The sequence below is a fragment of the Vigna radiata genome, chromosome 6 (genome assembly GCF_000741045.1).
Source record: "Vigna radiata var. radiata cultivar VC1973A chromosome 6, Vradiata_ver6, whole genome shotgun sequence".
NCBI lineage: Eukaryota > Viridiplantae > Streptophyta > Magnoliopsida > Fabales > Fabaceae > Vigna > Vigna radiata.
Window position 1 is genome coordinate 36,854,897 of NC_028356.1, and position 23,908 is coordinate 36,878,804.

General features: G+C 31.8%; 3 protein-coding genes and 1 pseudogene across 6 annotated transcripts; 2 read left to right on the plus strand and 2 right to left on the minus strand.

The window, feature by feature from the left end:
* The first annotated feature begins 1,282 nt into the window (after positions 1-1,282).
* On the plus strand, positions 1,283-1,751 carry LOC106763795 (annotated as a pseudogene).
* A 3,695-nt stretch (positions 1,752-5,446) lies between these two features.
* Positions 5,447-6,008, plus strand: LOC106764495. The gene has a single exon (XM_014648775.2). The coding sequence runs from the start codon at positions 5,544-5,546 to the stop codon at positions 5,889-5,891; it is 348 nt and encodes a 115-aa protein (XP_014504261.1). The 5' UTR covers positions 5,447-5,543; the 3' UTR covers positions 5,892-6,008.
* A 2,088-nt stretch (positions 6,009-8,096) lies between these two features.
* On the minus strand, positions 8,097-15,028 carry LOC106764860. 3 transcript variants are annotated; one of them, XM_022782618.1, is made up of 3 exons: positions 14,762-15,028; positions 12,367-12,401; positions 8,097-11,879 (listed from the first exon to the last, which is right to left on the minus strand). In XM_022782618.1, exon 3 carries the CDS (start codon positions 11,763-11,765, stop codon positions 8,574-8,576), a length of 3,192 nt encoding a protein of 1,063 aa, XP_022638339.1. In that variant the 5' UTR covers positions 11,766-11,879; positions 12,367-12,401; positions 14,762-15,028; the 3' UTR covers positions 8,097-8,573. The 3 variants fall into 3 exon arrangements, with proteins under 3 accessions (XP_022638339.1, XP_014504772.1, XP_014504770.1); XM_014649286.2 differs by lacking the exon at positions 12,367-12,401 and adding an exon at positions 12,975-13,018; XM_014649284.2 differs by lacking the exon at positions 12,367-12,401.
* Positions 15,029-17,587: 2,559 nt separating this feature from the next.
* Positions 17,588-22,107, minus strand: LOC106765125 (synaptotagmin-2). Of its 2 annotated transcripts, XM_022782619.1 has the most exons (13): positions 21,985-22,107; positions 21,605-21,753; positions 20,790-20,888; positions 20,632-20,682; positions 20,385-20,508; positions 20,001-20,119; positions 19,775-19,876; positions 19,478-19,552; positions 19,286-19,362; positions 18,961-19,207; positions 18,450-18,800; positions 18,186-18,317; positions 17,588-17,960 (listed from the first exon to the last, which is right to left on the minus strand). In XM_022782619.1, exons 2-13 carry the CDS (start codon positions 21,713-21,715, stop codon positions 17,832-17,834), a joined length of 1,617 nt encoding a protein of 538 aa, XP_022638340.1. In that variant the 5' UTR covers positions 21,716-21,753; positions 21,985-22,107; the 3' UTR covers positions 17,588-17,831. The 2 variants fall into 2 exon arrangements, with proteins under 2 accessions (XP_022638340.1, XP_014505118.1); XM_014649632.2 differs by lacking the exon at positions 21,985-22,107 and having other exon boundaries at positions 21,605-21,970.
* Between the last annotated feature and the right edge of the window lie 1,801 nt (positions 22,108-23,908).

A 23,908-nucleotide genomic window follows, 5' to 3' on the forward strand; every position in this document is an offset into this window, starting at 1 on the left:
AATGTTAGTTTTATAAAATTATGTAACGTGAAATAGGAAGATGTCTCTAAAATTATTATATGATTGATTTAAACCAACATTCACGTCCAAGGTCTCGAAAATGGGCTCCAGCACTGACTGAGAAAGGGTCCTTTCCATAGGTCGGGACAAAAAATTACAAAACCAATAAGACCAAAACAAAATGGGCTTCTTCTTACACTTTCATTTATAAATTATTAAACTTTATATATTTTGATATTTTTATATTGACAGAAGTAACCTCTAATTCTTTTTATTTATTTATTTTTCATTTTTAAAAATAAAAATCCCAAAAAAATTAAATAAAATATATTTTGAAACAAATATTTGATAACATGTAGTTTGAAATTAATTTTGAAATGAAGTTCTGGTTGATGTAAGATTGAAAAAATGTCCATTTGAAGAAAGGAACAGAAAAAAAGAAAATAATTAAACGAAACTTTCCCATTTGAAAAGAGTTATGCAAAAGAACGAAAAGAATAAAAGTATATATGTAGAAAAAAAAAGGAAAGCAGTGACTTAAAAAGTTGAAAATTGCCAAACAATGAAAGAACAAAAAAACAACAACAAAGCTTTTAATGTTTATCGATATCTTCAAAGAAACTACAAATTCTAGACTTTTCTGATAAATAATATTTTTTCAAAATGTACCTAATGATTAGACAGTCAATGTTTAAAAAAATATTAAAAAACTTCATTAACTTAGCCTTTGTTCATACATGAGGATTTGAAAAAGATGATTTGTGAAAAAGTGATTGAATAAATTTGGGAAAATTTGAGAGCAAATATTTTTGTTTTTTTTTTTTAAAAAAGTGGATTTGGAGGTAATTAAAAGTGAATTTAGGAGTAAAGTTTGCGAGAATTAGTGTAAGATTTGATTAATGTGCTAGATTTAAAAATTTTGTTTAATTGATAGAAATTAAATATTACCAAAATGTCCATAGTTATTAAAGTAATATAAAATGTTATATTTAATTGTAAAAATATTTATAAAGAGAAAAAAATTTAACATTAATTATTAAAATTAATTTTGAAAATATACAAAAATTATAATTTAGTAAATAAGCTCTTCTTTTCCATGGCAACCAGAAAAGGCAAAGTCTTAGGCATTGACTTGGGAACCACCTATAGTTGCATGGCAGTGTGGCAACACAACCGCGTCGAGGTGATTCCCGACGACTAAGGTAATCACACCACCCCTTCCTATGTTGCCTTCAACGACACTCAAAGGTTGTTGGGTGATGTTACCATGAACTAGCGTTGCATGAATCCGCAAAACACTGTCTTCGATGTTAAACGTTTAATCAGACACAGATTCTCCGACCAGTCCGTTCAACAAGACATGAAACTCTGGTCCTTTAAGGTTGTCCCTGGTTCTAGGGACAAGCCCATGATTTCTGTCACATATAGGGATGAAGAGAAGAACCTTGCAGTAGGAGATATATCTTCCATGGTGTTGTCGAAGCCTGCATGGGTCACTCGGTGAATGATGCGGTGATCACTGTCCTGCTTATTTCAACAATGCGCAGAGACAAGCCACTGAGGATGTTGGAAAAATCGTGGGTTTGAACGTGTCGAGGATTATCAATGAGCCAACCACAATAGCTATAACATACGGGTTTGACGTTTCATTGGTGACAATTGATGAAGGGACCTCTGCATCTCACAACGTGCAACATCAACCATGGAAAGACATCAGTGCATGGAGGAAGGTGAAGCCTTGTTGTAACTGAATAACGCATTCTGAAACCGAATAACGCATTCAGGAACCGAATACAAGGATATAGCATGGTGAACCAAGGAGTGGAACCGAATACAAGAGAAACCATAATCGAATACAATGTATTCTTCATCTCCCATGCACCGGGACTTAATACTTCACTCCCAAAACCGAATACAACTTGTTGTACAATTCCTTCTATATACTAGAACCGGATAACCCAACTTTGGAACCAAATAACATTTTAACGTGTTAATATTGTCGTGGTATTTTAGAAACAAATGAGCACACATATGACATTTCACATAAAATCACTCCAAATCTTTACAATATAGCGAGATGATCAAAATTGGCATATCTCGCAAATCATTCCTCACATTCTCTCCTCAACAATGTTTTCTCCTGATGCGAACACAACCTTGAAGTTCTAGAAATTGGACAATCTCTCATTAAACCGATTGATCTCTTTACTGTTAATTGCATCACCATAAATCCAAAACACTTACAAATAAAAACAGTTAAAACAAGTTTATTAATTTTTGGATCATGATTAGATCAGTTATAATTAAAAGTTCATTTTAAAACTTATAAATATAAAAAGAAAGTAAAAAGTAAGTAACTATGTGAATCTAATAAGATTTTACTGTAATAATTAAATCTATTTCACTCACTTAAAAACTTTTATATTTATCCATTCGTCTTCAAGACTACAAGTGAAAGACTAAAAACTATTGTAACATAAATGCATAATGACCTTAAAAGATTAGTAGAAAAGTGTGGAGAAATAGATCTAGACTCCTATAAAAAAAAAAAAAGTATTTTAATATATGTTTCAAATGGTATTTTCTAAAAAAAATATGAAGGCGTGGGAATATCATACATGAACTTAGTAATGGAATAATTGTCTTACTTTAACTATTGTCTACAACTTTAACAAGTTGAAACGCATAAATAAACACAATTAAATCTTTCACATTTCAAATCCTAAAAAGTGTTCTCAAGATACAATTACAAGAAGGACGTTACAATTAACACTTAAACATGGTTATAAAATAAAGATTAATTTGATGTTAAGTATGTTTCAAAATAGAAAATCTTTTGTTCAGCAGTCTTATCGAGTAGACTTCACATTAATTACTTGGGTAATAAATGCTCTTCACAAATTCACGTTAATAAACTCATTCCATTTAAAAAATATATGTATATGAATATATTCAACCGTATAAAAACATTAAACTTGATAGAAAAAATTAATCTCCGGTACAAAATGACAACTTATTATTTAATTTTATAGGCAGGCATTTTTATTTCTAAAAAAAAAAAATACATGTGTGAAACTTGTGTTTAAATATTATTTTTTATGAACAAAAGGACTTATGCAAGCGATTTTGATTGAAGATGTTATAAATAGCATAACGTGACGAAACCCTCTAAAGTCAAAGTTTTGTGTAATTTTCTGTGCCAAATTAATTCGTTGAAGAATGTAACCGAATGAAGTTGGGGCATCGTAATCCAAAGTTATTATTTAATATAATAATATAACCCCTTGTTTAACTATACCATGTAAATAACTTTCTTTATTAAAAATCTTATTTTAAAATACATAAATTTTTCATATTTATTTGATATTGAGAATTAAAATATAAATATAAATTTTACTTTAAATAAAAATGAAAATACAGAGTATTATAATAAATACTTATTAATTTATTATTTTAAAACTTTTGATTAAGGATGAAATCAACTTTTTTTATGTAACTGATCTCAGAGTATGATATGATCAATATCTTTCTTAAATAAATATAAAAAATTATTTTCTGTAATTATTTTATTTTTATAATATGCCTTAAATGAATATAAATGTTTCGTTTTATCATTATATCAATGAAAAACGATACTTTAATATATATAATTTTTTTACATGATCAACACTATTATTTTTTATTTTTTGTTTTTTTTTTAAAAAATGTAATTACTTTTATAATATTTTACCTTTATTAGTTATAAATAAATGTAAAAAATATAGGTTAAATATATGTTTTAGTCCTCATATTTATTTCTCATTCTCAATTAGGTCTACATGTTTTTTTTTGTCCCAATTGCATCCTAATATTTGTAAATTTGAGGCAATTAAGTCCTCTCCGTTTTTTTTTTGTCCCAATTGCATCTTAATATTTGTAAATTTGAGATAATTAAGCTCTTTCAATTGGCCTACGACGTTAGTGGTCAGTTAACGGAGAGGACTTAATTGCCTCAAATTTATAAATATTATGATACAATTGGCACAAAAAAAACATGAGAACCTAATTGAAAATGGGAAACAAATATGAGGACTAAAAGATATATTTAACCCAAAATATATATCTAACTATTATTTAATATTTATTATATCATTAGATTGAAGACAGCCAAACAAACGAATGACTTGCCATGTTGTTCCGAGAAAAGACACAACAAACGAGGTGGTTCTATTTCTTCATAGACCCGCAAAAGCATTGTTATGTCCATCATAACATTAGTAACATTTTACCTCAAACGATGCTACTGCTCAATCCACATTTTAGTTATATTTATCGATCAAATTCAATTGCCGTGGATACAACGGCAAAGCAGATAAAGGATACCAAAACACCTTATGTTTTTGACTTATGAGAAGATTGCATGCAAGAATCACGATCGCTTGATGATTGTGAAGGTTAGGATTATGATTAAGACTAGGATTAGGATTAGGATGTTATTACAGCTACCTAAACCAGGTAATTAGTGCAGAACCATTCAGGGTACCTTCACCTACCTATATACAGAAATATAAGAAAATTTTTTATAAACTAAAATCCATATTCGACTTTAAATTTCATATACATGGAGCTAAATTTCGTCTTTATTTTTAATAAAAAAATAATATTATTTGTTTGTACTAAACACTGGTTAAAAACATCATAATCTAAGATTGTATGTAATGTGCTTTTCTGATATTACGAGGTCTCAGTATAATCCGTACAAATACGGTAAAAAGGAGGCACTGTCTAGTAGTGTTGATAGTTATACTTGCGAAAAGTTTAAGCATAATAACAACAAACCACATAAGCAGAATACGGTAAAGAAAAGGTAAACCCGATTCGAAGCCCAGAAAGTAATTAAAAAATAAAAATAAAAGCCACGTCAGGCGAAAAGAGACAAGAGAGACACGTGGCATTATCTCCTTGGAGTTGCAAAAATCGGCGGTTGCGTACGATAATAACACCACGATAAGTTACGAATCCGGTGGATATGTTCGGATCTCCTTGTTCTGAATATCGAAATAGATAAGCTCGATGTGGCTGTAGTAAATAACCACGCCATCTCTTTTATACTTTAAATTTACATTAATTATTAAAAACAAGTATATAATTAATTAGCTTATCTTAAAATTTAAGAGAAACATTACATAAAAATAGCATTTTAAACAACCTTTTCTATCCTTATAAAATAAAGGGTATTAGAAAAATATGTTTGAGTGTGTTTTTAGTATTGATTATAAAATTTTGATTCTGTAATTTTAATTTTAATTTATCATGAAGAGTGGATTTCAATCCTAATAGTTAGGTAAAAATTATGAGAATGTTTGTAAATTTGATGTTTATAATAATAATAATAATAATAATTACGGTGAGATATCAGACAAGAGGGGTCCATTATCGTAATTTCGGCATCATCGGGTATTATAATTAAAAGTTAAAACCCTGAAACATTCCCAAGACGACGACGCATTAAAGCTACAACCACGCCCAGATCGACCCACACACAAACATTTTCTTTCTCTTCTATGGCTGTGTCTGATGCTGTAGTGAGTAACCTAACGGTGCTGTACGTGGCGGTGATCGCCTGCATCAAGGCGTATGGCTTCGTGTGCGGACGCAGCTTCGGCGGCGCCTTCGTCCTGCTCGTTTCCACTGCCACCGTCGCACTCATTCTCGTCGCCACGCTCACCTGGGACGTCTCTCGTAAGGCCACCTACGCCTTCGCCGCCGATCACTCTCCGCCGCCATCCCCGCCGCATCACGCGCACGAGCCCTGCAAGGGTGGCATCTGCTGGCACGGCGTCGCCGTGCGCTCGCCGGCATCGCAGGTTCGCTTCAGACTCCCGCAGAATCTTCCTCACACAACTTTGTGATCAGTGAATCCCTCATCATCAACACACATGCCAACAGAAAAAAGGGGGTTTTGCTAATTACTTCTTCTTCTTTTTTCTTTTTCTTTTTCTTTTTCTTCTTGTTTTTTTTTTTTTTTTTTTTTTACCTTTTTTTTTTTAGTAAAGTTCATAAATTATATATAAATATATATATATATATATATATAGAGAGAGAGTTTTCTTTGTCTTTTTTTTATTACTTTCCTTTTTTTTACCAAAAAGACTTGTATATGTTGTGATATATGATGATGATGATATATAAATAATGGTTGGAGGGTTTATGTGAATAAATTATGTATTTTTGTATGTGTAATGGCATATGTGAAAGTTACTCAGTACATGGGCAACTAATAAAATAATGAATATATTGACGGAGGTCTTAAAATTCGGAAAAGTGTTTTAAAAAATAAATAAGTTATGTCTTATTGATTTAATTGAAATTTTGAAAGAAACATTAATTTTAAGTAATTAAATTTAACTATAATAAATTCATTAGTTGGGTTTACAAAAGAATCAAAGTATAATATATAAGTAATTCTTTGATGAAAAATCAATTAATAAAAATATGCAAAAGTGATTGTAATTTTAAATCAAATTGAGTTACAAAACCAAATGGAATTTACTCATAACTTTGAATTTAGTGTAACTTGTAAAAGTTCAGTTGAGCTCAAGTCGAGTATTGAATAAACTGACTTTTTATTGAGTTGAAAACATGAAGAAAAAAAATCATATTCAACTCAAGCCCAATTTTAAATAAACTAAATATTTATTGAGTCAATTAAATTGGATGGTATATTCTTACGAGCAAACATAGTTTTTATGACAAAAATATATAAAAATCTAGAGTAGAATTATCTTTTGAGTTTTAATTTTTATTAATGAAAATTTAACTCAGATGATATTTAGATGAGTTTATTGGCTATCCCCTTTATGAATTATTTTTTGAGACAAGACAAAATAACATTTTATGTTTATTAATAAGTCTACAAGAACATAAGAATGCATGTAATAAATATGTGATAAATTGATTGTTGATACAATTGAAGAATTATATTTTAACCCCGCTTTTTATTTATTTTAATAAATATTTGAGTGGTTTTTGTTTTAAATTTTCTGGGTTTTATTTTTCCCCTCATAAACTGTTTCTTTTCTTCTCTTTCCAGAAAACTAGTTTGTTCTTTATTTCATTTATAACATTTTTAACATGAAATGTCGTTAAAAAAATATTTCAGGTCTAGTTAATGGACCCAAAATTTTCACTAGAAAAATCCTAAATAAAACTATTTAAGAGCAGAAGTAAAAGAAAAAAAAAACTATTAGAAGCGAAAAGAAAAAGAAAAATTAAACAAGCTTTTTGGAGACCAAAAATATAGAAACCAAATTCAATACGTTAATTTTAAAAGTTTCATATTTGTTTAATTAGTAATTATGTTACTCTGACTAGCAGTATTATATATCATGCAATTGAGATATATTTTACCTTTGTACAAAATAAAAATGATAAAGATAGGTGCATTTAAATCATATTATGTTTTACATTACTTTATTTCGTCAAGCTAAACCTCTCATACAAGTCATTAATATAAAATGTCTCAAACTAAATATAGCCTTAACGTTTATCCGACAAAAGTCAAAAATATAATAAACTAAGTAAATTAAAAAAAGAAGAAGCTAAAATTATAGCTTTTGTTATCTCTTAATCATGCAAAACTTAATTACCAAAGAACAAAAATATATCAATTGAATTGTTAATATTTAGTTTATTGTTTCAAAGACAATTATATACATTAACCGATTGGCTCACCTTAAAGTAGTTAGATATTTTAAACCTAATTTTTAAACAAAATGTTTAAATAGGTTCGTTTTATTTTAAGTTTTGGAAATTAAAAAATAATCTTATGTTCTTTCTCCTGTAATTAACAAACTGAACCCGAATAGTTTCCTAACATCGTTTTTCATTTACGCCCTAATCTTTCCCAAAGGGGAAATAAAAAATTAGAAGGTCACAGAAATTGATACAAGACTCTGGAAATGAGAAAAAGCAGTTTCCAGAGTACAGTCTGCAGACAATACTTGGAAATAATGGCTGCAGATTTGGGAAGTCAGATTTAAGGTTCAGGAAAGCAGAAATTGGGGAGTGGGGAATAAGAAATGTCATGTCACTCAGTATACTTAAGAGCACGTGTCAAGCAGGAGTTGTATCGAGTTAGACTATTTTATGTAAGCGGAGAAGTTTTGAACACAGTTTTCTCTATACAGGTTATTACTTGATAACAAATACTCACTAAAATCAACTAAATTTGTGACCATGTACTCAAGTACCACTCAGTGAGAAACACGATACTATGCCTATAATTTCTTTGACATGTGAAAGACATATTACAGCTAAATGCACCAAGCCTTGTGAGCTTGTACTGACTTTCTATGAAACCGCAGGAAAGAAAAAACAAAGAAAAAAAAACTAATTTTCCACCTTTGCCAATCAATCTCATGAATCATATTAGATCCATCGTCCTCCACCTTTTATTGGGCTGGTTCTTCTCATGCTAAAGGATTCCAATGGATTGGCCTACCATTCAATATCAACTTAAAGTAATAATATAAGCATCAACCGGTAGCAGAATTATAAACAGATCAGATGAGAGGTAAGAGCGTAAATTAGAGCTATTTCCATGGCGGTTGCTGATGTTTGTAGCTACGTGGATAGGTTTCCCAGGCACCACCGTCTGGTTCCTTTCTTTTCACACTAACCCCAGAACTAGAGGACTGTGGAAGGGTCCTTACATGCTCCTCAATGGCTCTGCCTTGAGCAGGAAAGAAAAATTGCCTTGCAGTCAACATGTCTCTGTTGGGGCCATCAATCGTGAAGCCGGAGTTTAGATCAAAGTTGGGATGTGAAGATCCAACCCCATTTAAACCAAGCTGCGTTCCAGTCATGCTTACGATAAATGGAGGCTGAGTGTAAGATGAGAGGACGGTAGACGAAGATCCCCCAACCTGAGGCACAACTGGAGTTCCTCTCGAGTCTACCATGTACGGAACTGGGCCACCAGAAGGTCCGTACATGGCTGACGAAAAAGACAGAGCAGGCACTGATGTCAGTCCATTATACCCAAAAGCATTTGAATGATTGTAGGATAGTGGGGGCCCCATTCCTAAAATGCCACCTGCTCCTGATAATGGAAGATCCATTGCTGGCTCAATAGCCTTCCCATTTGGCAGCGACAAAGTTTGGGGAACATATTCTCTTCTACCAACTTCCACCTTGGCACCCAAAATAGAGATAACAGGAGTCCCCGGTTTAGACCGTTTATATGGTTCAGTTATCGAAGATGACTTACTATGCCCTTGGTCCACTAAATCTGTTTGAAAGTATGGTCTGTCGTTCAAATCAATGTTCCGTACTGAAGGTTGCATTGATGACGAAGAAGAAGCAGGTGATGGGCTCCAATAACCATTTCTTCCAGAAAAGGGTGGGCCCTCGATCCTCTGATTTGAAGGTTGGACATCACCATCATCACCGATACTGTTTAAATCCAATTCGAACTTGTTTGATCTTTTAGAACTAAATTCCACCGATGATTGGCCAGAAGGAAGGCCTGAAGATTCACCAACTTGTTTTACCAATCCTTCTTCACCTTCAGCAACATTCAGATCAAAATCCAGGCAACAATGCCTCTGCTTGGAAAGGTCAGAGTTTCTAACAGAAACATTCTTCTCGCTATCAGAATTTTTACGAGGTGATGCAGGACGAAAGGCACTGGTGGCAGCTGATCCTTTCCATCCGTGGGTCCCCTCAAACTGCAGAGGGGCCATTGGTAACCCAGAAGACTGTGCAGGTTTTGAAGCAGAGACAACAGGTATTGGCATAGTAGGCATAGCATTTACAGAAACATCCATATCATCAGATCCAACGTCTTCATTGAGATCAAAGAGACTTTTCTCTGAACTACCTCCTGGGTCACGAGCTGCTTCAGTCACCTGCGAGGAGTCCATGTCATCTGGTCCGGCCTCAACATTACCTAAAACTGTCATATGTCCTACCTCTTCCGAACACACTTCAGCAGAGTTGCTTTGCCTGGATGATACTTCCTCAGGCTGGATACGAGTGACTTCATCCTTTCTTCCTACAGAATCAAGGCTGCCTCTCCGCCTAATTCCACCTTCAGAGATTTTCTCTGAAGAGCTGGAAACTTCTCTCTCAACCTCCTGAGCAACTTGTCGGGCAACTTCTAAAGCATCAACCATACCATACTCAAGCTCAATTTCACAACTCTTGCCAATAATATTAGGGCTTTTGGGACCATTTCGCCATTTAAAAGAATCAGAACCATCTGTGGTACAATTAGAACCATGGTCATTCCCTTCCTTTGCAGGGCTGACACATTCTCTCTCAACTTCTTGGGCAACTAGTCGAGCAACTTCTAAAGCATCAACATTACCGTATTCAATTTCCATGTCAGAACTCTTGTCAATAATGTTAGGGCTTCTGGGACCTTTGCCCTGATTAAAAGAATCAGAACCATTTGAGGTATCATCATCTTGATCAGACTCTTGGTCCTTGCTTTCCTTTACTTCTCTGGCGTATTCTGATTTGGTGAAAGACATGTCAGGTTTTTCCAAGTTACTTCCAGTGACAGATAAGTCAGGCAACACTCTTGAACAATTGTCATCATCATTTTCTGATGCTTTGGGAAGCTGTGGATTGCTAGAACTTGTGGCTCTGAAATCATCCATCTCACTCATTCCATCAGATTCAGGCGTTCTCATGCTACCAGAAACACTTCTTTTTGGACAAACAACCTTTTCATTGCTTTCAACATTATGTTCTAAAGCAGGTTCTTCTTTCACAGATTCCAGTGCTTTTTCACTATCACCAGTGGAAGCAGGTTCAGGATCTGGCTTTGCAGATGCCAAAGAGATATCTGATGGTTTTAATTCTTCAGGAGGACCATTAACATCTTGATCTTGCTTCTCCTTTTTGGACAAGTCATTTAACTGTAAATCATCTTGCTGTCCTTCGAAACTGCCTTGTTTAGAGGTAGGTAAGCTACAGGTCCCAGCCAATGTGGTCTCACATTCACTTACGGTAGCTTCTTGAGCAGAAGCCAAAACACTATTAACATGGCTTGATCTCTCTTTGATATCTTCACAGTCCAAACTTAGAGAGGACTGGAGTGCATTGTCAACACTCTGTGTCTGATTACTAGTAACTTTCTCTTGTAGCTGACTATTTGGGCCTCCCAATAGAGACTTCTCATCTCCAGCAAGTTCAGATGCACGATGATTGTCATTGCCAGCATCATTCACACAAGATGGCTGGCCTTCCTCCCTGGCAATCTTATCACTCTCATTGTTGAGTCTATCCCTATCTGAATTATCACGAGGTTCAGCATCTCCAAGTCCACCTCCATTCCAATGGTCAAATAATGCTCTTGCTCTATCCTGCACTTTAGAGCTGGGATGGCCAAGAAGGTTATTAACAGTGACCGAAATTCCAGATGAAATTGACTTTTCACTGTCTAGATATAGTTTTTCTACTGCTCGTAACATTGTAGTAATTGATTCTTCAATGAAGCCATCATTTGTATTATCAGCACCCAAATTTTGGGCATCCTTTAACCATCTGTTTATGAACCAAAGTCCATCTAATTGAACAAAAAGATCAAGACAATCTTTATTCTCTGTAGCAGCAATAGTGCTTGCAACAGCAGCCCACTGCCTTGTCGCATCACCAGCATTTTTAACAACACAATCTTGCTCCTTCTTCATTACAGAGACCAACTCTTGCACTCGAGAAGGGGCTGTGAGGCCATCTTTCATTTCAGTCAACGTAAAGAAATCTTCAAGAGTCATCCTGCTTCAAATAACCTTTATCAAAGCATCAAGGCTGCCCTTTTGGTGTGCAATAACTTCTCCCATTAAAAGAGGTTTATTGGGATTTCAGCAAAAATGCTTCCCAAACATGCACTGCAAAATATAATAAAAAAGTAAACATGCATGTCGAAAATGGAGACAATTATCTAAAAAGTTTAATACTTCAAAGGTGTTTGAGGAACATCACACACATTTATAACAAAAATCAGAGCACAAAAAATCCAACCGAACCCTTTTTACAGCAACAAAATGGTAAATATAGCTGAAAAAAATATGCACATAATTTTCAGTCTTATTTGCAACAAACAATATACAGAAGAAAAAGTTCCAGGCAATCTTATCATTGTTAAATAGACATTTATGGTTCCCTTGCCACCTTTACCGATAGGCTACGTCATATGATGTACTCTCTTTAATGGGCTTTATCAACACATGCTCAAACCATTAAAAAGATGACATTCAACCTTTTTTTCGAGGAAAGTTGCTACCCTGACTTGCTCTCTAATGCATTAAGTTCAAATCCTATCTAGTGTATTATGGACATAAAATTCAACAAAGTTTTACACTGATAATTGATTACCTAAAACAATCTTCCTCTTTCATACAGGTTGGGAACTGGCCATGTGAAAAACAGTTGCAATAAAGATTTACAAAGGCAGAGTTAGCAAATCATAAGAATAAGATATAGAAGAAAGAAAACACATACAAAGAAAATAAAATTAATCGCCACAAATAAAAAGATAAGAAAAGAGCATTCCACTGTATAAATCAAACAAATCAATCCTCATGTATAACACATATCAAAAAACCCAACCCATTTTTTTATTTCTGTCATCAAGTGCTCCAATTTTATGGTATTTGTCTTCCATGAGTCTATCATTTCCACCAAAGCCACTGCTTCCGATTCAGCCACCACACAAAAAGCAACCACCACGTATCACTACACCGCTGCCGAAGAATGGCAGCGTTGATAAATCTGTGACCACCATCCACCATGGCCACTTTTTCATCACAGCACTCAAAGACGTTTTTTAAAGTTATATTATGTTTTAAGCTGAATTTTTTAAATAAGTGTCAGGGAGGTGTACGTGCAGGAAACATGTCTGATTTGGAAAGATTCAAACAAGAGGTGTTCATACTTCATAAATAGTATTGACTTTGATAGTCTAAAAGCAATAAATAAACAACCTCTTTATGGAATTAACTATCAATCCGTGTGCTGGAAGATTCACCTATGAAAACAAAAAAATAAGGTTGCCTATAAGTCTTGTTATGTATGATACAAAGTTACTGGCATTTGTCAATAGCAATCATAGAACATTGATGCAGAAAAAACCAAGTTCTCTTAATGTTTTACAGACAAAATTATAGTAAGTACCATAATATATATGGTACATCCAAGCAGTTTGGACAGTTTTCAAGCCTATAACTGACAAAAAGGAAACAAGCTAAGAGACACTTCTGACTAATATATAACTCTAACAGAAAATCTAAGAAAAACACTTATAGTGACAGACAGGAGAGAATCAATTTCCCCATTTATCTCATCAAACTCAAAAGTGAAGGCTGGACAACTGCAGACTTTTGGTTATATTAACAAACTCATTAATTATCACACCACATATATGATTGTATCAATTGCCCCATCACCATAACCATTTTATTTTTCATAAAAACAATGTTCGTAACCTTTTCCAATTAGGAAAAAACTTGACTAGGAACAACTTATCAGGAAGAAGTTGCTGTCAGCTGTGGGGCAGTGAAACACACCAAACAGTTTGATGTAATTTCCACACTTTACAACCCTTCTAAGCCTAAATTCAACTTTATATGCAAACTAATTATGGATAACATTTTTAACAAAAAATAAGATGATTGAAACCATAATAGTTGCTTCATAAAATCCAAACTACTGTATAAAACGAATCTCAAGACTTATTGTACAAGTAAATAAACAACAAAACATGCCACTTCGCATGAACTGCTATTCAGAATTCCATTTACGATCAAAATCTCTTGTTACCATTCTTACATTAACATGTGTATTTGCTCAAATTTTGATAAATCAGTTGGAATTCTCAGGACAAACAATAGAATAATGTTAACCAAAGGAAAAAGATCTATAGCGGCCACATTTAGCAAATTTGAATCTGCACTCACAAAACATAGTACACCAGTAATGTTTAAAAATTTCACAAAATTTCAGCTAAGATAAGAAAAATGTGTTGCTACAACTATTCATACTAGTAGAAAGTTTTCCACATGAATATCATTGGATGAGCAATTCAGAGTAATATTTTAGAACACAGAACAAACCTATTCAGAGTAATATTTTAGAAGACAGAACAAACCTATGAGCCATCATTTACAAACTGCCTACTCCAAACAATGATGGTTAAATCAGGTCTTATCTTAAAGAGTGACAAAATAGCAAAACCTAAATCTATCAAGAATAAGATTTCCAGTCACGTCAAGGACGGGTACAAAGTCACAGTTAATAATAATAAGCTGCAGCTTTCCAATCACGATCACTGGAATATTATTTCATCATTGCAACGGCCAATTATGAACTAAAATCACAATCCCACAAAAGTAAATACAATTAATTTAACAAGTTCTGATTAAGAAAAAATGCACTCTGATACAATCGGGAATAAAAGAGGAAGTCCAAAAATAGAACACCAATCCGTAATTTGAACAAATAGTAGCATATAGATTCTCCTTCACCCGGCATACACACCACAATTGCAAAACCCTAAAATCTGGCGTTCGATAGAATATACGGAAAACCCTAATAATTGGAAGAAAAAAAATGACAGACGCGTCGAAATGTAAAGAGGAACTAAGTTAATACGTAACATTCCATAATGGAAACAGCGAAATATGGAAAACGTGAATCCCTGATAAAGGAACATAGAATAAATGCGAGAAGCTAATTGAGCGAGAGAGAAAAAGGAAAAGAGAGAGAGGTTTACGTTTTGGCTGGTGTATCGAATCGAAACCCTAGTTCTGGTTGGGCGTGTTAAAGGAGGAGCTCCACCGCGAAGGGTTCACGAGAATTTTCAAATGCTGCGCACGAAGAGTGAGAATTGGGGTTTTGCGGGTGGTGCTCGGCGCTCCGGAGAGAGAGCTTCCTTTTGTGACTTCTGCGAATTTTCAAAGCGGAAGGGAATATGAGGAAGCAACGTTTTACTTACTTCTTCAAAATATTTGGTGCAGATTTGTTTTTCAATTTTTTTTTCGTGAATTTGTTCTATTGATGGGAAGGTTGGACAGTAACACGTGCCACGCCAGAAGTTGTTAGGAGCTAATGGGACCAGGATAACAACATGGACTTTAAAGCCGTTTTTTTCTAATTTCTTTGAGAATAAAGGTTTTCAATTTTTATAGAATTAACTAGTTTTAAAACAAACAGATGTTTATTTGTGTTTTTTAATATTTGTAAATATATGTTACGTTAAAAAATTTAGTTGATAGAATAAATCATAAATATTTTTAGATTATAATTAATTTTAAATAGATATGAGTAAAAGGATAAATTAATTTTTTTAAAAATAAGTGACGGTAAACTAAATATAAGTAAAAAATAAATTAATAATGTCAAATTATTAAAAAAAATATTTTTTAAAACATATATCAACAAGGTAAATATAAATAATAGAATATATTTGTTATATATTTTTTCTTAGATATATAATAGATTTTTATCCACTTAAAACTAGTTTTTAAGTATGTCATTCCCTTATAACTCTAAGTTAATTTATGACATTAGTTGGAAATGTTTAATGAAATTGGTGAATAAATTAGTGGATAAATAAATATAAAATGTTATAACATAATTATATGAATAAATGTGGTGCTTTTTAAAAAAGATATATTTATAATTTTTTAAATAATGTTTTTTATTAAAATTTAATATGTTTATTAGTGTTTTAAAAGTTGAATAATTTTAATTTAGATAAATATATTTATTTAAATGGGTCAATTTAACAAATATATTTAACTTTGATCTTTTTTAAAACTTTAAAATCTACTATTTCTTAATTTAAATTATTATTATATTAAATTTTTATAATTTTTATTGTGTATAGTTTTTACATTATTAATTGCTTCAATTTGTAATATTAAATTTTTAATTTGAGTTATTAAGAAAATTTAAAAAATAATCCAAAAATAATAAAAATAATGTAATATTTACTCGACTTCAAATAATCGAACTAAGTCGGAACGAATAAAAAATAATATATATATATATATATATATATATATATATATATATATATATATTAAAATATAAGAGATCGCAGTTAAGAAAAAAAAAAAAAACTATGTTGAAGGAAAAGCTATCTAAAATAGTTTGTACCCTATAAATTAGAAATGTGTACAATAAACTATCTTCACAATTATTTTTACGTTCATTAAGTAATATGTAATCTAGTTAACACACTCTAGATATATAAATTTGAACTCAATAATCAAATATATATTACTTTTAACTACTTTCCTATTATTTTAATATATATATATATATATATATATATATATATATATATATATATATAATTTTGTAGTGATTCACGTAAATAAGTGGATTCCTCGATTCAATGCGGTTATTTTTATTGAATTTTGCAATATTTAATTAAGTGTAAATAAAAGATAAGATCAAGTACAAATAATAATAACTAAAAATAAAATATCAACATACTCAATGGTACATTTAAATAATCAAAAATATCAATCTCTATTTTATCTTTATCAAAATTAAATTAAATATTACTAAACTCAAACTAATAAAACAATGCTAAAACAAAATTATTAATAAATTTTTAAAATTTAAGTTTAATGAACTAAATCCAAAATATAAATAAGAAATAAATAAAAAATTAATTAAAGATAAAAGATAAATATAAAATAAAGATAATATATTTAACCATACATATATTTAAAGAAAATAGTCGTTTGTGAACTTAGAAAAGTGATGAATTTAAAAAGTGTACTCCAATATAGTTTAATTATATGATAACTTTAAGAATTATAGGGGTAAAATTGTATTGTGTATAATTAGTTATGAGTGTGCAAAGTTTTAGTTGATTAACATTAATAGCAAAAAATATTAGCAACAAATTTTCCAAATGTAGTAAAAATAATTTTGTATCTCACCCACTTTGAAAAAAGAGGCAAAAGTTCAATTAGTCACAAAAATGATTGCTTACTCCTATAAACTATGTCAACATTTGTCCATAAAACTATTATGATTAACATCCTTAGTCCTTGTAAAAAATTAGATAACCATTGGTCAATTAATTCTTTTGTACGTTTACCCCTTTAAAAAAATAAAAACTATGGTAGTATAAAGACAACTTTTTCCCTCAAACATTGACTCACATTTAATCATTGTTTCTAAAATAATTTATTAAAATGAAACAAAAAAGATAAAGAAAAATACCATTTTCTACTTGAATAATCAATTATATGTAGTATGCCATATACAGTGTATTGTATATAATTGAATATGTTTGTTATTATATCAATGGAACAAACTATATAATCAATTAAATCACCATATATCACTACTTCAATTCTCAATCTCTAAAACATATTAATGTATGAAACATTCTTTAATGTTTGTATCATCTACCCATATTTTGAGTTTCAAAATCCTTAAAAAAGGAATAAGCTCATTACATTAGTGCACTATGAATAATTAGAATACTTTATATTATGGTTTAAAGTGTAATTTTGCAATCTATCAACAATAACATTAACTATATGTTACTTTTAGCTAATTTGCACAAACTATATGAACAGAACTTAAACATCATTGGAATTATTATTATATGAGTGTAACTCATAGGAAAGTATGAAGTCTCTGGTGTTATTCTGTTTATCAACAATAGAACAGCAACAGTTGCTATTTTCTCAGTGTCACATAGATTCATCAAGTTTGAGAGGTTTCATCCAAACCTTATCAGAAGAAAGAGTGCTTTACAGAATTATGTACTTTGAAGATTTGTGAATGCAATGCAATACCCAATGCCATTATCATCAGGGAGTTCTCCACTGAAGCTCAATCTGAATCCTTCCATTTCTTGAGTCAATAAGATCATATTTCTCGTTGATTCTCTTGTTGGTAACAACATCAGACAATTTTATATCCACGTAACCCAAACTTTCCTGATTAACAAACAAGGTTCAATGAAAACCATTTCAAAAAGAGGAAAATATGTTAAGAAGTAGATTTCAAACCTGACTCACTTCTATAAAATCGACTTGTAAGACAATCTTTAAACCTACTTATATATTTTAAATTGGTTTTATCTCTAGTTGAGACGAGACTTTCAACAAAATATACACAAAAAAGTGAAATCCTGAACAATATGTTTAAAAGTGGAGTTTTACCTTAGGATGCAGAAGGCCAAGCTTTGAGGACACACTTTGTACTTCAACATATAGTCTCTCATTGGAGGGGGGTTCCTCAAGCATAAATTGAAACGACTCACCCCATCTTGGATCTCTGTTTTTCTTTACATGCTGTGTAGTTTTGTCACCAGAAATAGTCAAATTTTCACAGAAAGATAATGCTACATTCAAACTCTAAAAACAACAGATGCAACAATCATTGGAGAAGTTTATTTATAGCAGTAGATTTCAGTAAGAAGATACCTTGGTTCTTCTCTCTTCTCCTTTAAATAGCAGCCGTGCAAACGGATTTGTGTGGTGTTTTCCTTCAACATCTTCAGCTTCATGGACAGTGATAACAAGTAAACCACCACTTGCAGGTGTTCCTTCAGGAGCCTTTTCTATTGCATTGGAGTCTTCTGCATTCTGAGGTAACTCATCTTCCTTAAAGGGTTTGTATAGAACTTCTACAGTGAGCTCTCCACGTGATTTCTCATTCTCAGGATCATTGGGGTCCAAGTTCTTCAGTAAATTAAGAGTCATCACTTTTGGCTCATCAGGAGTAATCTCTTTCAATGGAATGACATTCATACCCATCTTATCATGCTTGCCAATCTATGCAAAAGAGAAAGCAAAATCATGCATGAAAATGAGTAATAGGAAACTTCCTTTGCCATGAAAGTATTCTTCAGTCACAGTTTATGAAAGTCTCCTAAAAGAAGTTTGAGATCCAAGAATTTGGTCTAGAATTGCATCTTAAGATACTACTACTAACCTGCTCCCAGTCATAAACAATTAGCTCCAAGACCTGAGATTCTGGATCTTTGACAACTATATTGAATTCCTCGTTCCATTCTGGATTCAAATTCTTGTATTTCACGGTTGTTTTCTTTGAAGGAAGTTTCTCTTCTGTGAGTTTGAGTTTCACATAAGGGTCCGAGGCACCTAGTATATCTTTCTTTTTAAGCTTCTCTGCCCTCACAACTTTCACATGAAGAATTCCAACTGGCGATTTCATGGCCCTGATCGCAAAGCAAGAAAAATTAGCTAGTTCAACACTAACTTACACAGGTTTGATGAAAGGATGAAATAGTACATACTTTGTTGGATCCATTATTTGAACCTCTAATGCCTTTGGCCATAGATACATTTTTGCAACTTGATCTTTGATGATATCCTAAAAGGAAAAAAACGAGGAAGAGAAATCAGTACTCAAACTTGGCCAGCATAATAACGATTATGCATAAACAGTAATGTAAAGTTTATAGGAAATCAAAGTGCTATATGCTTACCTGGACAACCCTATAAAGACCAGGAATAGACATTACATCAGCTCCAAGAAGTTTTAGTCCAAAATCAACATGAGGCTTCAATCAAGAGATTCAAGTCAAAAAAGAGGAAAAAGAGGCAAAGATATCAGAAAATTATTGTGTAGATGGATGCAGATAGGTGTGACATGGATTCTGTTTAAGTAGACACATTTTATAGTTTCCATCAGAAACGATTGTGTTCAAGAACATCAGATATATTAGTCCTTTCAAGAGCTTCGATGAAATTTATATATTTATGGAGTTTGACATCAAACACACCTTCTCCATGAGAGACACGTAAATGTTGGCAAAACATGGAAAACTTGGAACCAGAGGCTTCAGAGTTATACGTGGAGCAGCAAATACTTGCAGATCAATAACCTGAGATTGTTCAGAAGCATAAATACTCTGTATTAGGTTAAAACAATTGAAAACTTTTACAACTGCCAACACAATTTAAACCATACACTCTATTTTCAAAAGGTCATGAAATAGAAATATATACCTGCACTGTGACTCGAAGCCCGAATGCTTTAACTGCAACAGTAATATTAGGATTCCCAGCCCACTTCACTAATGGTTCCATGATCAACTCCTTTTCATCAGTAGTATAGACTTTCATTCCTGGCATATATTCAGATGAAAATTAACATCAATCAATCTAAACTTCTTCTATTACCTGACAGATTAATGAAGGATCGGCTTAATATGGAACCATGAAACATGTGACAGTGATTTCATTTTGCAGTTCAAGCAATATCAGTAACACTGCGCATACCAGATTCATGGCCTTACACAATAGCAGCTTCACATGCATAATACTCACGTGATGTGTGTCTCTGTGTGGAAAAAGAGAGAGAGAGAGAGAGAGAGAGAGAGAGAGATGAACCTTGAAAAGTTGGTGGCAGACAACCCAAGTTGAGTTCTTCAAATTCAACTGAGTCAATTTTGTACTTAGGAATTTGCTCAGCAATAATGGGCTTTGCTATACTCCTTGCAGTCTTGCAAATTGCCTATGAAGATTGAATTGTTGTTACTCTTACAAAATTGTTAAATAGAGAAGTTGCACAAACACTACAAACTCATACATGCCATAAGAACAATTTTGAAAATCAATAAAAAGTGTGCATAGGTACCTTGTCCAGATAAGGCCACATGTTCTCAATAAATTTATTAAGCCAATCAAGCTGCAAACATGAAAATACAATCAATTTTCTGTAGAACATATAATGCATCTCTGGCTCCTAGCATAAACACTTGTACATAGAGTATATAACTGCAAAGAATAACATACACGGTCATAGTCTGGATTTTTAATCCAAGAGGGTATCTCTGGAAGCATCTGTTGTAGAGCTTTAGAATCTACCTCAACCAAGGGTTGAATTATTGGATCCTGAAATCAGACATGCCATAATTTGAAATGTGAGACAATAACTAAAAGAGAGGAAATAGAATAGCAGAAAGCGATAAATTAACTTCTGCTCACAGTGTTGAAATTACACATAACTCGAACGTGTAATTTGGCAAAATTCGATTTAGCATAAAACAAATAAGGTTGAGCAGGAGTATTTCAATACAATGTTACTTAGTTCCCTGAAACATAACACAATCTGGTCCTTTATGTTTATCTAACTTCAATTTCTCCACTGGAGTTTCAGCATTCTTAGAAACTCCTCTCAATGTTCAAAAATCATAAAGTACTACAGCAGAAAGTTGACATGAAAAAATGGGATAAACAAAATTTATCTTAGAGAAAACCAATTTTAGTTGTATTCAGAACAACCATTGCATTTTCCTTAAAGTAGAACCTCCATGACAACACACTTCACCTACAATTAACGTCACAACATCATGGTTCAGGCTAAGATCGTACTCAGAAAAAAACCAATATCAGAGAGTGAAGTGAATCTGCAGTATCATACTCAGACAAACATCAAAACATAATTCCTATTCCATGTAAGAGGAAGACATTATGTTTTTATCAAAGGAATCTACAGTATCATGCTCCTGCTAATGCTTATGCTAACAACTAAAAAACAAAATGGAGAGAGAAACAATGAACAAGAGAATAATAATAATAGACAGAGAAAAAAAGTAAAAAAACTGAACCTTAACATCAGTTGGCTGGAAGTATATGAACATATAGTAGCCAATCACTACCCCAATTGAAGTTCCCACTCCAAATCCTAAAGAAGTTGTTATAATGCTGAAAATTCCCATCTTCAATATCTTTGTCTACCACAGAAAATTTATCTGTGCTACAATGTGGAAAACAAGAAGAGAGGGAAGGGAGTTAAGTTGCTTCCATAACCAAAGGGGAAGCATCCAAATCAAGAAATGCTTTCAGTGAGTGCCCTCCTATTGTTGTGGATGAGTAGATTCATTTTGAGTGCCAATGAAAAGTGAGTGGGAAAGACAAAGAAGTTGAATTTCTTAATGTTATGATACAAGTGCAATAAAGAGGATTGAAACTAGTGGCTAATAAAGACCTTGTTCAACTCCCACTTGATCCACACAACAGTTGTTGATAAAGAAACTTGTAACCGCGTTAGATGGCACAGAGTGTCGGTAAGTCTATTCCTTGAGATCTTTTCAAATACTACCAAGTTTTCAACAGCGTAGATGTTAACTTGGATGATAATAATGATCCAACAGTGAACCATGTTCATCAGAAACCGAAACAAATGCCTTAAAGTGGTACAATAAAGTCAGGTCCCACATCGCTTTGTATTTTGTTTGGCTTTTCGATATTTTAGAAACTGATAAAAAGTAATGTTTCACGTTATCTTCTTACCCCGTTAATTAATATTCCAAAAAGTAACCGTTTAATACAAATAGAAAATAGACGTTTTCAATATTTTAGAAACATAAAAGGTGTCTTTTAATTATAGAATTACATTTTATTTTAAAGTTTGAAGTGAAATAATCTAATTATATAACATGTCAATGTCTCATAGATTTTTTTCCTTCTAAAATTTATCACTTATCTCCCTTACAAATCTAAAAGACAAAAAAAAAAAAAAATCATTTCTAAAAGACCATGAATATTTTAAATGCTTATACTTTTCCTCAATGAAGTTAAATTTTTGAAAAGGAAAGTTACACTATTAACTTATGATAATTTAGAGTCACTTGAATAAAATAACAAATAATAATATCTAAAAAGACTAATGATATTAAGGACTAAAGTGTAAATTGATAAATTTTTATATTATACCATATTAAACTACAAAATTTATTTTTTTATAATTATGTTATATAATTGCCGATTAATTTTGAATTAAACAGTTTAAATGATCATTTACAGTATAAATATGATCATGCGTTATTCTTGAGATATTGTGATTGTGACCAGTAAGTTGAACTGAGTCTTGACAAATAAGTCAAACTATCAATTTATACAAAAATTACCTTTAATACAAATTACCTTAAAACAAAGCATGATTATCATTAGTTCGTTGTCACTAATCCAAAACTCATTCTAAAGTCTATGAATACATATTTAAGATAAAAATGTACGTGATAAAATTTAAGATACATTAATAGTTTAAACTGTCAAATCTTAATTGACATGAACCTTTTATGTGTAACCTCAAAACATTACAAACCATCGGTAAAAATAAACAATAAGATAAAAACAAACATTTTGACCACAAACAACTTATACAACAATAAACAATTCAACTTATTTCACACCAATAATTATGAATAAATATATACTCAAACTATTAATTAAAAGCTAACTTATTCATTTCTCGAGTTTTTTTATTTGATATTATATTTTTCAGACTGATTTAATATATATTTAAGTGTTTTTATAAAACTCTTCAAACTAGTTCAATATATATTTACGTGTTTATTTTAAGTCTAACTTAAAATGAAGTATGTCATAAAATCTCGATGAATGATTCAACCTATTTGTGTTCATTCAGTAGAATTTCATGGCCCACAAATTACCGAGGCAACAATTGGGCCCATATTTAACATTATTATGACAATTTCCTCAATCTCAAATTCAAACATTGACCAAACTTTCCATTTAACTTTTGTTTTTGTTAAGAGGATAAAGTAAAGTTTTAAATATTGAATACTTTATAGAAAAAAAGAAGATGGAAATAATAATAATAATAATAATAATAATACTTTATAAAACTAAAAGTTAAATGCATAGTTGTAAGTTTATTTTACAAGTGTCTTGACCAATCATAACATGAAATGTGAAAGTTTCCTCATTGGTCATTACTGTCCTTGTCAGTTTTAATGCCAACCACAAGCAAAGATAATGGGTCCAACTTTTTACAACCTTTAAAAGGTTTTAGTATTTGTTTTTTTCATTTCAGAATATTCATCTTAAAATGTAAATTTTACATTTAAAATTAATTTTTTCTAGAATTTCTATCACGAGTTTATTTT

What these genes read in the sequence shown, in the direction of transcription:
- LOC106764495 (XM_014648775.2), top strand. Translation starts at nt 5,544, where the DNA reads ATGGCTGTGTCTGATGCTGTAGTGAGTAACCTAACGGTGCTGTACGTG.
- LOC106764860 (XM_014649284.2), bottom strand. Translation starts at nt 11,765, where the DNA reads ATGACTCTTGAAGATTTCTTTACGTTGACTGAAATGAAAGATGGCCTC.
- LOC106765125 (XM_022782619.1), bottom strand. Translation starts at nt 21,715, where the DNA reads ATGGGAATTTTCAGCATTATAACAACTTCTTTAGGATTTGGAGTGGGA. An exon ending in TCTGCCACCAACTTTTCAAG is followed by an intron (nt 20,120 to 20,384) that starts GTTCATCTCTCT and finishes AATATATGCCAG; the next exon opens with GAATGAAAGTCTATACTACT. An exon ending in GGCTTCGAGTCACAGTGCAG is followed by an intron (nt 19,877 to 20,000) that starts GTATATATTTCT and finishes GAACAATCTCAG; the next exon opens with GTTATTGATCTGCAAGTATT.